We start from the raw sequence: 14,949 nt of genomic DNA, 5'->3' as shown, positions 1-14,949 counted from the left end.
AAAGAGTGAGTTCAAGAAACTACTGTGAATGCAAACTTATTAGTTGGTAACAAAATTAAACTAATTCTTTCTTTACCTTCACCAACCACAGCCTTAGAAAAGACTTTGGGCTACAAAGAATTACTCCATGTATCCCTAGTAGAAAGGAATTCTGGTTCTCTGCAACATAGTGCCAAGCTCCTTGCTTGTTCCTTTTAATTGCTGAGTGTATAAACTGATGATTTTTTTAAAGGGAAAAGTCACTGGGCCTGATATAAAGCCTGGTATTAACAGAAGATGCATTACCTGTGCGTACATGTGGATAGACACAGGTGCACATATGACAACTTTTATTCAATTCACATACTCTCTTCACAGTTCGTCCTTCAGCTGAAATCTGGGAACTGGCAAATCACAGCAACTCAGGTGTCAGTCTGCTAGTGTTTGCAGAAGTTAGGCAATGCAGCGTACAGCTAATTATAGGTAACATGATACACAAACTATTAGGAGTACTTTACATGACTTTTTGTTCCAAAATCAAGCACCATGACCAAAGATCTTCCCCCAGAGAGATTTCTTTAAACTTTAATAAAAATTTACAACCTTTTCCCAAGCCCACAACTGTAAGGAATGAGAAAGTTGTAGACTAACAGAGTAAATCAAATCTAAGTACCATTTGCCCTAAAGCTGTAGCAGACTTTTTTCCCAAGCTGTGTTTGAGTACACAATGACTTTTAGACATACTAATGCAACTTCACCAGTATTACCATATTTTGCTACTCTAATTTTCCAGACCTGTTTAATTTTTCCATCTGACAAATGTGAAATTAAACATGTAAGTTGATATTTTTGGCAGCACAGTAAAGACGAGACGTAAAAGTGTCCATCCCAAGAATGGCCATTTCAACAACTTCATCAAGGCCATATTTAGTTCTGTAAATTTAAGGAGTAAAAAGGTGTTTATATATGATTATGCACAAAACTTGTTTTGCTACATTAAATTCAGAATTTTTCCTGTGCTGTGTTGCAGTTATACCAAATGCTTGCAGAGATGGGAGAACTGGAGAATACCTACATTATTTACACTGCTGACCATGGTTACCATATCGGGCAGTTTGGACTGGTCAAGGGGAAGTCAATGCCGTATGACTTTGATATTCGAGTTCCTTTCTTTATTCGTGGTCCAAGTGTAGAGCCGGGATCAGTGTACGTTCTCTTATGTCTCTAGCACAGCTGTTGAACCTAATGTAAAATGTTTTTAGAGCATGTAATTATTGCTTTGTGTAGTTTCATTTCATAAAGGATGACATATTTTTGCAGAGCAATGCGTCTTATAAAGATGTATGTCTTTCATTTTGCATATTATTAAGTTCCAATAAAGAAGAGAAAATTGTATGATATGTGGTCCTGTAGGATTAGGCTTCAGGTTTTGGTTTTGAAAAGTAGGTGCTCATCTTTATTGCTCACATTCTGGTTTAGCAGAACGTATGGCGTCATGCTCTTATTGTCAGTGAAATAAGAGTAGTGTGGCTACTGCTTCTTCGTTTTATTGGGCTTAGCTTTTTCTTTGTGATGGCAGTCTGCAGTACTGGCCTGTCATTCTAAGTTGTACACTTCAAAGGGGATTTTCTAAATTTAGCACTTCTGTAGAGCTTTACATCTTCAAAGCCTTGGTAAACATTAATTACCATTCTATTTCCAAGAGAATGTGAAGACTTACATATTGAACATATGACAACTATGACCTTTTCTGTTGATTTGCAGAGTGCCTCAGATAGTTCTGAATATTGATCTTGCTCCAACAATTCTGGATATAGCAGGACTTGACACGCCTCCAGATATGGATGGCAAATCTGTCCTAAAGCTTCTGGACTTGGAGAGACCAGGAAACAGGTGGGTCCAAGTGTAATATTTTTTTTAGCCAGTTTTGAAGCAAACATCTAAGTAAATCAACAACTGTGGGAAAAGAGATTCTGTGACAAATGAGCTGTGTCATGGTAATGACCACAGCTTTTGCATTTGAAGAGTCTTCTAAATAGCACATCTATAAAACTGATGGTGTATATATAAGTGGAAAGGTGTTTTTTTCAAAGATAAATTGTTAACACTGGCCGTGTTAAGATAGGTGTCAGCAGTAAATACTATTATTTTGCTTTCAGGTTTCGAACAAACAAGAAGACCAAAATTTGGCGTGACACATTTCTGGTGGAAAGAGGGTAATTATTAGGGGTGAGAGAGTTTTGGGACAGCCTGCCTGCTGGGAACGTTCTCCTGTACATGCTTTCCTTTCTGCTGCCTCCTCTTCCTTTTTATGGTCAGCAAAGTAGTAAATTTTGCAACCAAACTTACAGGCCTGACTTGTTTCCTAGTTTCCCATCACTGGCTTTGAAAGCTGCTGTGCTCCCAAATCTCTACCTCTGCAGAAATTTGAAAGCATGCTTTTCTGGTGACTTTCTTAGCTTGTACCTCTTTTTTCTCTAACATTGTACAACTCATTTTCTTACAAAGTCTCTGTTTCAAATCAAGCAGAATCCTTTTATCAAGTAGTTTTGTGTTTTCTAACACATATCCAAAGCATTCTTCATTTTTGTTCTAGCTAAGACTTATGTGTAAATGAGATCTATCACTATAACTGCTCCTCGTTTCACTGATACCTCTTTACACTCTTTACTCTCACCTTGGCAATTACTGCTGTGAAAATTTTCCCTGAGTAAAAATTTTACAACAATTTCCTCATGGCACTTTATGGCTTTACAGACTGTGGAAACTTTGGGCGATGTAGTATAAAATGGTGCATATAAGACACATTGTAATGTATAAGATATAGCCAGGCTAAAGCTGAATGAGTATGGGAGCCCTGTAGTGTCTTCAGCTGGGCTTTTCAGCCAGGTGAGTGCTGATTCAACATGTTTTGCTTTGTGAAAGAACATCCATTTATGTATGAATGGTGCTGAACTGTATCACTTAGCCATATTTCAGCAACTCATATTTCTCTTTGGGTAATTTCCAGAAAATCACCTGAGCCTTTTTTTTTGCTACATGACCTGCCTTGAAGGTCAGTAACAGAAATGTGTTGGTTTTTTTTCCCTGAGAAGACATAAAATCTTCAAGTGGCTTTGCTTTTCCAGTTAAATTCATTATCTCCAGAGTTTAGAAGAATGTATCTAAAATATTCAACTTCATTTTTTTAAAGCAAATTTCTGCGCAAGAAAGAAGAACCCAACAAAAACACACAGCAGTCTAATCAGCTGCCAAAATATGAGAGAGTAAAAGAATTATGCCAACAAGCAAGATACCAGACAGCCTGTGAACAACCAGGACAGGTAAGCCACAAGCAACTGCGATGTTCTTGGTGCCACTGAGAAATGCATATTTTTCACTATTTGTCAAAGGAATTCAAAGAATATGCATTTAGAGGATAGCTAAAAGACTCTTCTTCTCAATACCTTCAGAGCAAAGAAAACCATATACAAATTGTTCTAAGTAGTGGTGCAATTTAAGGTGTTGGAGGACTGGTCCATAGTTTGCTGTCTCAGTACAGGTAAAACTCCCATGCTCAAATACAACATGAGATGACTGATTTTAATTTGATTCGGTGTGTAACTCAATATACAAGATAATTCAGTGATAAATATAAATAAGGGAGAGAACCTTTTTGAGCAGTGAAAGCTTGTACTCACTGGGTTAATTCAGAATTACTGAAGCAAACTGGGCAGTCCTATGGTTACACATGATTTCATTTGCTGGGGTAAAGTGGACAACACACTTGGTAATCATCATACCTTATTATTTATTGAAATACCTTGAATAGAAGGGGCCCTTGCTTAGACACACTTGCAGTTTGTCAAAGGATTTAGACAGTGATACCCATACCGAAGTTTTACTTTTTCTTCTTGTAGCCCTTAACAATTTCAGTGTAAAGCCTGACTCTGATGCAAAGGTCTACTTGCCTGCTCACAAAACCAGAAGTTACTGCACCCCTGACTGCTATGCTTACACCTGCAGCTCTATAGTGTGTATACAGGTAGGGAGCTAGATTAAGAAAAAGTGGGTCGGTCTCCAATTCTCTTCAATCCATTCTGAATTAATGCTATACCTATGGTAACATATGAAGATGAATTTACTGGGGGGATGTGTAATGGAGCTGTGTATGCCTTCCCACTGACACTACCTACAATCAAGCACATGCTGGGGGCCCCAGGCAGCGGTTTGTGCCTGCCCTGCCATCCTCCCACTCCGTCCCCATCCCCGCACACCTCCCCACTGGAGTGTGAGCTGATTTCTCCCAGGCAGGGGCTTGTGCCTTTCCCTCAGATGTTTGCTCAGATCACTGCAGCCAGCTGTAAACCTGGCGCCGAAATATTGGTAAACTGTTTTGAATGGGGTCATAAAGCATTCACTGTGCTCTGCTTCCATCTGCAGCCACCCATGGTGCTTCGCCCAGAGCAGGTAATGTTCTTCACAGCAAACCGGATGGCGCTGGGGAGAGCTCGCTCACTTAGAGAAATGCTCTGTCCCTACCTTTCCCTTCCTTGTTCGTTAGAGTGTAGTGTTACAGTGAATCTCAGTTAATCCCAGATTGGACCGGAATATGTTTTGACTGGCATATCCTTGGTCAGGTCCTCTGCCATGGCTCTCACCTCACACATGCTCCTTAAATGCGGCCACTTTTGAAGGGATATATGCAATATCACAGTCTCACCCAAGGGCAAAGTTTTCAGGAGTTTAAACACTGCCATTGTAAACAGAGATTAAATATGAAAACCGGCATATTTTTATAAAAACCAAAGGAGATCAATGGAGTCATTTAGACTGTTAGACGCTAAAATGTTTCATTTTAAAATACCAAAATATTTTCTTTGCAATTATTTCTTATATTTATTACCTCTTATGCCAAAACCTGGGTTTTGAACGACTTTACTTTTCTGCATGTGAATAGAAAAGGTTAAGTGTCCTGACCAGATATCACACCTGAAGCAGTAGGAAACACTGCTCACAGTCGTTCCCAGCCCACTGTGGTAGACTAGTCTTTCCATCCTGTTTTATCAAAAGAAGGAGAAGTCCTTGAGCCAACAAGGAGCTTATGAGAGCCACAGTGTTTGGTAGTGGCTCATGCACCTACAAACTCCCATTGAGGTCCTTTAAGTGCAGAAGACATGTTGGCTCCATAGAGCCCAGTAACCATCCCTCACAGCTGAATGAAGAGCAGAGCTGAACTGATCTCTTTAAGACTAATTTTCAAACCCAGCCATTGGTGTACATAAATTATTTCCTTAAACAAACAGATCGAAGTTGCCCCTGATACTTCTAATATCCTAAAGGATTCCTGCAGGGATGCTGAAGTTAAATGTGTCTACAGGAATGACCCATCAGAGACAGAGCATCATGAGGGGTGATAATGCATCCTCTGAATTTGTTCAGTCCATGGTGAATGGAGCCACTTCTCCTGCTGTGCTTGCTCCTACAAGGGCAGTTTCTCTCTCAGAGATGGACTACATGAGGTGCTCACAGGGAAGCTGAAGTAGAATAGGCCAGGTTGGATGGGACTTTGAGCAACGTGGTCTAGTGGAAGGTGTCCCTGCCCATGGCAAGGGGGTTGGAACTAGATGAGATTTAAGGTCCCTTCCAACCAAAACCGTACTATAATTCTACGAATAGGAAGGGTGTGAATTTAAAGAGCAACACTGGAATAACATGAACTTCAGTGAGGCATTGCAGTGTGAAGTAAGTGTCCACAGGATTTTTTCCATGTAAAAAAGTTCTTAAAGAAGATTAGAAGTTAATAAACCGAACAATTTTACTTTAGCCCATATGATTTCCAGTGTGTAGTATGAGGCATCATAGTTTACTATGATGTTCCTCCAGCACATACTTTGCACTTCTTGGAGAAGAGAAAGAGGAAATACCTTTACGTGGGCCTTAATTTCATTTTATCTTATGCGATTAGTTTCTTTAATTTCAATTACATAGGTGAAAACATATATAAAAAAATCTTAATTTTAATTATGATGGTTTATAATACTTCCTACATTTACTCTAACCAGTTGCAGTTAACATCACTTAAATTAAAATTACCTTCACAGAATGAATGATTGCTGACAGATTTTTTAACAGTGAAATTACTGGTCTGTGGGAAGTAGCTGCTAAGACTAAGCATTTGGGGAATTAATACACCAATGTACTGTCTAGTACATTTAGAGCTTGATCTGCAGTTTAATTTATTTTAGTCAATGTCGAGTACATTTGAAATGGAGAACACAAATGGAAGTTGAAAAAGAAGAAAATTTATTTTTCCTGTATTAAAAGGAGATGTGATCCTGAGACCTACTAGTTTTAAAATCTCCAAGGATGTGGTACTCATAATTGCTTCAGCTTATTTTCTATTTAATAACTTCTAAATAAATCTAAAAAAAAAAAAAAGGAGAAAAAAAACCCGCTAGCATAGTAAAGACATTTTTAAATTAAAGGTTTTGAAATTTAATTTTTTTCTATGTTCAATGTCTATCTGAAAGTAGGTAAACGTAAAAGGTGGGAAAAAAGAAAATATTAAACCTCTATATAATTGCTATCATTATTCCATAGTTTTATAAATTCTAAATGACTGTTTGCCAAAAAGATATAGGAAATTTAGATTATGGATTACATTTAGCTGCAAATCAGTCAGGCTTTGAGTGACCAGAATAACTAACTAAATAAAGTTTTGTTTCCTTAAGAAAAAATAGGTATAAAATGCATATGCAATACTGGGTTAAACTATTTTCACTGTGATTTTTTTAATGTACCTTTTTTAGCACTGTTGACAGATTGCATCACTTGCATTGCAGAGCACTCTCCCCTAGTTATTTTTTCATAATCCCCTTTAAAGGAGGACAGTTTCCCAAAGTTCACTCCCCTCCATGAGAACATATCAGAAATGAGATGTGCACAACTGCATGGATATGTTCACTTTTGAGTTATGTTTCAGCAGTCATTAACTTGGGTCAGAAGTGAGCCCTCGTGGAGGTGAGGAACGTCCCTGCTGAGCTGCATTAGCAAGAGAACAGCTAACAGGTCATGGGAAGTGAATACTTGCCTCTCCTTGGCCCATGTGGGCTGCAGCTGGAGTGCTGCATTTGGGTTGGGACCTCTGTTAGCAGAGGGACTTTGGTAAGCTGGAGCAAGTCCAGTGGAGGACCTCAGAGGTGGTGAGGAAGTACTGGGGAGAGGTAGAGCTTTGTTTAGACAGCAGAACGGAAGGCAAAAGGGGAATCTAGTTGCTTCCTCCAACTAATGGCTAATTAGAGAGAAGACAGAGCCAAGCACTTCTTGAAGGTGCACAGCAAAACGTGTATAAGCAACAGACAAGTAGCAGCAATGGAAAGTCTAACTAGGTGTGTGGAAAAAACAATGTTACAGTAAGAGTGATTAGGCACTAGAGCCCAAAGAGGCTGTGGAATGTCCATCCAGGGATATTTTCAAGCCTAATAATGGTATTCCTACTTTGAGGAGGAGCTGGTCTAAATGACCTCCAGATGTTCCTTCCAGCAATTGCACACGCTCTTAATTTTTGCATGCTTAATACCTGGGCTTGAGGATTTCACATTTTCTTCTTCCTCCTCTGCTTTATAACTTGGGAAGTGCTATTAATTTTGTCCATCTTGTGAGTTACGGGTGACCTGCCTATGCTGTATTTGCTTACAGACTAGATTTCAGCTCCCGCCCTGACCCAGCTGTTGACCTGCCCTCACCCACAGCACAGGTAGTCCCATCACACCCAGGCCAGGTTCCTGCTGCAAAGGGAGCAGCAGTGGGGTGGGCTTTCTGCTCAGCTTTGGGGCTTGGGGCAGAGTAGAAGTTTCCTTTGCGGTCCCTCCTTCACATTGCAGACTGCTCTAGAAATTATGATGGGAACGGGAGTTTTCCTTCATAGTTTATATGCCAAATTTGTCACCAGTTTATGTGGTGTAACTTACTGAGGTCACCTGATTGAACCCTGTTGGTTTAGTAGTGACGATTGATAGGTTTAACATTTAAATTGTTTGCAGGGGTTTTTTTTGTGTTTCGGTGATACATTTTTCCCCTCTAAGGTTTACTGTAATAAGCTACACAGTACAGAAATATCTACTCATCTGTAACATTGCTTCCCTCCCTGTTGTTTTAAAATGGGAAACAATTAATGCAGTTTTAACTAAAGCTTCTTTAATGTTCCAATAGAGCAGAAATAATAGCATGTGAACAAATGTTTCTCTGGATTAATGCAACCTTATCATGACAGAAATCTCCTCTCAGATTTCCACTGAAATAACCTGAGATGAGAATATATGTTAGTTCAGGAGGTTTAGAGGCAAGCTGCTCTTAAATCCTCTGGCAGTTGTTTTTGTTGAACTCACTCCATCTTCTCACCCATGAAATTCTCCTGGATAATTAGCAAATATCAAATAAAAGCATGTTAACTGTGTTTTCAGTTATATTTCTCCTTCTCTTACCTAAGCATGTAATTAATGAGTTAATTCCTAAGTATCTATTCTTCTTCTCTCCACCAGTTTGAGTCATAAAAAATTTTCCTGAGGCATAATTTTGACTTCTGGGACTTAACGCTGTTTCCCAGATAGCAGTTACCTTTCGCAGTCTTATGACCGATGGGCCGGGTGTCTCCAGTGTACTGTTCAATCCATTATTTATAATCAGTTTCAAATCCGTAGCCAAACATGCATTTTTATCCTCTTACAAAAACTACACAATCCACAACTTTATTTTAAAGTTTTCCCACCAGGAGGAAAAAAAAAAAGCAACCCACCCAAAATAAGGACTGTGAAGCTTTGTGTTTAACATTTCAGCTCTTAGGTTGGATGACTCAGAAACCAAACCCAGACTCAGGTCTGTTTATTTTATGGGCATACATCTCCTACCATCTGCTCAGCACTACCTGCCAGTTTCTGAACAGCAAAGGTCTGAAACTTGTAAAGATCTGTGGTCTGCTGCCAGCTCCAACGTGCACTGACAGTGGGCAGAACGGAAAAATGTGTCATGCTGCCTGTGTTTGTATGACATGCACACCCATGAACCCAAACTGAACTAGACAGGTATAATGCCGTAGCTGCTAGCCTTCCTCATGCTCTTTTTTCACACACCTCAGCTTCAGAAATACAGAATATTGTGTTTCCTCCTGTGGAAGTGTATCCCCAAAACTCCCTGAAGAAATGATGTTCCATTTGGAGAAGATGCCTGAAAACAGTACAGTGAGATATTAGTGAATTAAGTCTCAATGTATTTTACAGTGATTTAAGGCTTTACAGGTAGTCACTGGAGACGTGTTGCTGAATCCAAGCATCAGCTCTGTGGTAAATGTGCAAGATTCTTCTGGCTCTGATCCAAAGAGCATGTTATGTCATCTGTACATACCTCTTTTTTCTCACATATCCTTCGCCATTTAAAAATCTAGTGTAAGGATTTAAGTTTATTGTTCATATTCATATTTATCACATTATCATATCAGCATTCAGTTGAAAGCATGTCTATTTGTAATGCTAAAAGAATACTTGCCATCAATCAGCTTACAGATAATATTGTAAAGGAAATTAGAACGAGGCTTATTAGGTGCAGTCTGGTTTGGCTCAAGTATCTATGTTTTCATACAATAAATATCACAGACCATACATTTGTAAAGGTCAGCTTTATGACCAGCTGTGGAGTATGAATAAAAACACATAAGCCGGTAATAGCTGGCCAGAAGTGTCAGATGGCTAGCCAGCCACTGACAGCCAGACCCCAAGCACCCACTAAACCCCAACTAAAATTATGATATAGCATATAAACATCACTCACAGATCCTCCCAGTTTCAGAACAACCTCCTGATGCTTGCAGGAGTCACAAGGCACTGGTGGCCAACCTGTTTTACCAGAACATTGATTCAAAGCTGGCTCTTCTTTGCCATCTGCCCATTGATACTGCGTTTTCCTAGTCATAATTTAGCAGACCATCTATAGAGAGGCTTAACTGGAAGCATATGTGTTTGGGACCAGTCGCGCTTAAAAGTAAGTACACACTTCAGTGCTTTCATGAACAGCTCTTGCAGCTATTGCTCACTTTAGGCACTGCGGAGTCATCCCTCATAGTTGACAGAAACATGCCTGCAACTTAGTTGCTCAAGAATTTGTAAGAATTGCCAGAATTATATCTCTTTTTAAAATACCACTCTGTTTATGACTTAAAACCAAATACGAAGATAAGGTCCTTTATCTCTAAAGATAATTCTTCGAAGCATGGCATTTCATATTTCAGCCTAAATATTTCACATTTCAGCCTAAATATTTAAATTTCCTGTTAAACAGAAGGCAGCTCTTTCCAGATTTGACAATTCTTCAAATTTAAGCAATTCTTAATATGAAGTACCAGCTCCATTCTAGATAAAATCCAGAAGTATTCCAGTCTGGGAAGATCACTAGTTTCATTGGATGCACAACTGTGTTCATATTTTTACCACTATCTTATCAATGTTCTCTAACAGAAATGGTAGAATGGCACATTTAAAAGCAATTTTATGAACCATAAATGTTTAGACAGAAAACATAGGTTACACAAGAATCATTTTTAGCACTTTCTGTAGTGCTCCTTTGAGTTTCTCTTCTAACATGGTTTCTGTTTTAAAGTACCCAGAGAAATATAATATAAACTAAGTCCTCCACAAATTAAATATATATAACCAAATAGTAATGGATTATTATTGGTATTGCTATTTATAACTGAAAGGCTAAATTTATCCTTTCCATTGGCTCCTATTTGTTTGCACCTGAGAATGGACATTTATTGGATGAAAACTGAAGTCTGTTGATGTTGAGTTGTAACTCCAGACAAGCTAACAGATTTGGTAGAGAATGCTACGGAGGTGAAATATTTGATGCCTTGACTTAAGTGCCTACACTTTTAGAGCTGACAATGCAGCCTATGCATTTTTTATAGCTATAGAACTGCTATAACTGTGACACTTAAAGTAAATCTTGTCTATGCATCAAGAATGCAAAATTGTGTAGTCTATAAACTTCCTAGGCTATTTTCTCTTTCTTCTATTTCTTAAACACTGTAGCTCAAAATTGGCAATTTTCATAGTTATTTCTGTCATACAGTGATTAATTTCTTCATTCTTTTTCTCCTCCAGTTCTGTCATTTAACTGTGCATTTATCTAAAAGTATTTCTAATGACTGTCATACTTTTCCCCTTATATTACATCAGTTCTTATAGGACAAATTGCTTCCTTATCTGTTGAACCATTGACCATTGCACTTTTCAGGAACACTTTTTCAGGGAGTAAGAATGTATATAAATAGCCATCTTTGAATATATTCATGTCAGTAGACTCTGGAGCTGTGCACAATTCAGTGGATACTGGTCCAGTTATGAGGGAGTGGTGCAAAAATTGGGATCTGCCCTATGGGCAGTGTCAACCCAGTTCTAAAACGAAGGAGGAGATTTTTGTTCCACAAAAATGCAACAATTCCAAATTCACTGAGCAAACCTGGCACACCATCCTTGTTAAACAGCTACACTGTCATGCAATGTTCAAATACTACTGAGATGTAACAACACAAATTAATATTTCCAGGAGCATATAGGAGCCTCAGTCAGGATCAGGGTTCGTGACTGCTCTGTGGGAATGCATAGAGGACATGGCCTTAGCCCGTAAACATTTCTCAGTATTCAGGTCAGCAGAAATAAACTGCTGCTACTCTGTACTATTTACCATAGCCAAATAATTACAGGGCACTTTTCAATGTGCTGTGTGACATGGCCTCTTTGAATGGCACAGAAGAACTCGTTCTTACTTCAGTAGCACAGCCCTAAACCAGACTCCCTTACCAGTATTATCTCATCAGGTCCCCTGACATTCACCCAGATCTAGTTACTGCTAATAGAGGAAAATGGTACAAACATACACAACCCACAATGGCATTTTCATCTAAACTGTTTTACAATTTAGATCATACCTTTCAAAACAAGAAAAAAGGGAGATGAGATCTTGAGGACATGTTTAAATTCATGAAATCTTCCTTTTCATGCCTTATCTTAACATTCACCAGGTTGAGCAATAATACTCAAAGTCAGTCATACATTACCAAAATGAAAAAGCACCTGTAAAAATATTGTGGCTGTGTTATATTTCCGGTTGCATGTTTTTCAGGGTTTCATAGCTTTGTGATAAAATCTGACAAATGTTTAACACTGACGTGTCTACTGCAAATACCCAGTAATGGCATTTCATAGAAACCCTTAGCTTGCCTACTGTTAAGACACCTTTCATGAACTGTCTAATTAACTTCCCCTGTATATAAGGGGGCAGCAACTCTCTCAAAGCTGTCACAACCTATTAACTAAACAAAGTTGATTTGAAATCCTGCTTAAGTAGATATTTACAGTGCAGCACATCACAATGATCCATGCCAAATGTATATTTTATGTCTTAATTACATTCAGTAATGAAATAGACTTACTAAATTTTAAGGCTGTGACACAAGTTGATTAATACCAGGAAATCGAGACCCGCGGTATTTGTGAAGTCATTTGCTGTTGTCTTGCTCATGTAGCAGTAAGTTGCAACTGGAAGTGTGCCAATAGCAATGCAATGCAAAGCAACCAAGTACAAACAATACCATTTTAACGAGCCCATTTGCTCCCCTTTGCCTTTGAAATGACTTTATAAGGGCAAACTTCTACCCACAGAAGAAAATGGATCGTGCGGATGACATTGTCCAAGGAAAAGCTCCTGCTGCGGACCTGCTGCAGTCCGGTGCTTGCCTCCTCACTGAGGGGCAGGCAGGTGTACTTACGTGTTTGAGCTTCAGGCTTGACAGAGATTAAAGCACCCCAAGCTTCTGAATGACAGAATAGGATAGGATGGATAGGATAGGATAGGATAGGATAGGATAGGATAGGATAGGATAGGATAGGACAGGATAGGGCAGAGCAGAGCAGAGCAGAAAGTTCAGTTGGAAAGGACATACAACAGTCATCTAGTCCAACTGCCTGACCATTTCAGGGTTGACCAGAAGTTAAAGTCCGTTATTAAGGACACTGTCCAAATGCTTCTTAAACACTGGCAGGCTTGGGGCATGCGGCATTGACCACCTCTCTGGGAAGCTTGTTCCAGTGTTTGACCACTCTCTTAATAAAGAAACACTTCCTAATGTCCAGTCTAAACTTCCCTAGCGCAGCTTTGAACCATTTCCATGTCCTATCACTGGATTCCAGGGAGAAGAGATCTGCACCTCCCTCTCCACTTCCCCTCCTCAGGAAGCTGTAGAGAGCAATGAGGTTGCTGCTTAGCCTCTTTTTCTCAAACTAGACAAACCCAAAGTCTTTGGCCACTCCTCGCAGGTGCTTAGTCCTTTAACACATTAACATCTCCTGAGCTGCCTCTGCAGTTTGCTGCCAGGGCAGAGGGGAAGAGGGGTATCCTCTTCCACGTTTTGCTTGCCGTCTGAAGTTAAATAGAGGCAGAAAGAAAAATGAAGGTGAGGAACTGAGGTGAGAGGGAAATAGTTGCTGGAGGGTAGGTGATGAAATGAGATGAAAGAAGGACATGATGAGTCAATGACAGGGAAAAGGCTGACACAGGTTAAGTTTCACAACATGAGTGAAAAGATATAACAGCTTTTTGCAACCAAATGTCAGGGTCCTGCTTTTTCTCTACTGTTCATTTTGGGTTTTTTTAATTCTGAGTTAGTCCTCTTTTCTCTTATTGAGGAGAGAATAAATCAGTGCAGTCAACATGCAGACGGAAGCAAGAACCATCCCATATTCCTATGGCAACAGTGAATTGTTAGATGGGCTTAGGTATCTTGTGAAACATCATTGTGAAAAGGAAGATAAACATGAGGAAAATAAGAAAACATATACAAATTAGAATTTAATGAAGATATATTCAGTTTGTGTATGTGCCAATAGTTTTTTTTAATTGATGGAGAAACTGGGACCCAGAAATCAAACTTAAATTTTTATTTGAGTCCTGGACTTTAAACACTATTTTGGTATTCATAGCATGAGGAAAGGTAGAAAACAGAGGAGGGGAAGGGGCAGTGCATCAGCCAGAACCTTCTTTTATGTGCATTAATGCATTTTATAGATCTAAAGATGTGCAGAAGGACCATTATGACTTACTGCATAATGCATGCTCAGTGCCCAAGTACACTGGCATGGGCAAAGATTCAGGAAAGGTAGTCTAAAAATTCCATCTTAGAACTCTGACACATCTTTATAATGACATCTTTTAAAGTCAAATTTAAAAAAAAAAAAAGTAACCGAATCACTGAATCACATTTAATCCCTGTTTTAAATAGAGAACTATTATTGGCTTGTACTAGACACACAGAGTCTTGTTTCAGTGTTAGTCATTATACTGTTGAAAATGATCTAAATGGCTACTGAAGCCACTCCCGGAACCTCTTGCTATAATTAATGTTAGACAAAGACAATACTTATTTTACTTTAAAATGGTGCTTTTGAGACTCATTAAAACTAGTGGCATATGTTTATAAATGTAACATGTACCTAATAAGCTCAGGAAATACAGTGATGCACTCAGTTCTTGTCCTGTAACAATTTTCTCTTGCTGTGGTAGGAAGAGTGTGCATGCTGTTGCAGAATGAAATCCTGCAAAGTGTTCCAGCTCTCAGGCACCTCTACTTGTAGAAAGTCACCCTGTCACTTGTAGGTGTATGTTTACACTGAAAGTCCAGGCATGAGTGTGATTTCTCAGGCAGCCGTCAGACTTGTGCAAGTCTATGGCCTTTTACACATGGTTTACTGTTCTGGGATCAATCATGCCAATCTGCAGGCAGCACTTGATCCGTCTTTTAACTCAGCCCACATGTTAGGACAGAGAGTGCTCTCACAGTGGTGTGGTTCAGACCCACATCAGCTCACTCCTTGGGTTATCAGGTCAGCAAATATACCTGCGGCTTAGTTTTCTTTCTTCCTTCTTCAGGCAGCTTGACAG

The 14,949-nt window shown here is 39.2% G+C and overlaps 1 protein-coding gene across 1 annotated transcript in view; it reads left to right on the top strand.

The window, feature by feature from the left end:
• SULF1 (sulfatase 1) overlaps positions 1-14,949 on the top strand; it is a 120,557-nt gene that overhangs the window by 90,424 nt on the left and 15,184 nt on the right. Inside the window, exons 10-14 of the mRNA XM_010009837.1 lie at positions 1-5; positions 1,010-1,185; positions 1,744-1,872; positions 2,139-2,195; positions 3,173-3,302. The exon at positions 1-5 is cut by the window's left edge and continues 164 nt beyond it. Coding sequence (XP_010008139.1) covers positions 1-5; positions 1,010-1,185; positions 1,744-1,872; positions 2,139-2,195; positions 3,173-3,302 — 497 coding nt within the window. The remainder of the gene's footprint in view (positions 6-1,009; positions 1,186-1,743; positions 1,873-2,138; positions 2,196-3,172; positions 3,303-14,949) is intronic.

The sequence above is a fragment of the Nestor notabilis genome, unplaced genomic scaffold, assembly GCF_000696875.1.
Source record: "Nestor notabilis isolate BGI_N333 unplaced genomic scaffold, ASM69687v1 scaffold4522, whole genome shotgun sequence".
In the NCBI taxonomy this organism is placed as follows: Eukaryota; Metazoa; Chordata; class Aves; order Psittaciformes; family Psittacidae; genus Nestor; species Nestor notabilis.
The sequence above is the reverse complement of the archived record's forward strand: the minus strand, read 5'-3'. Positions and strand labels throughout refer to the sequence as shown.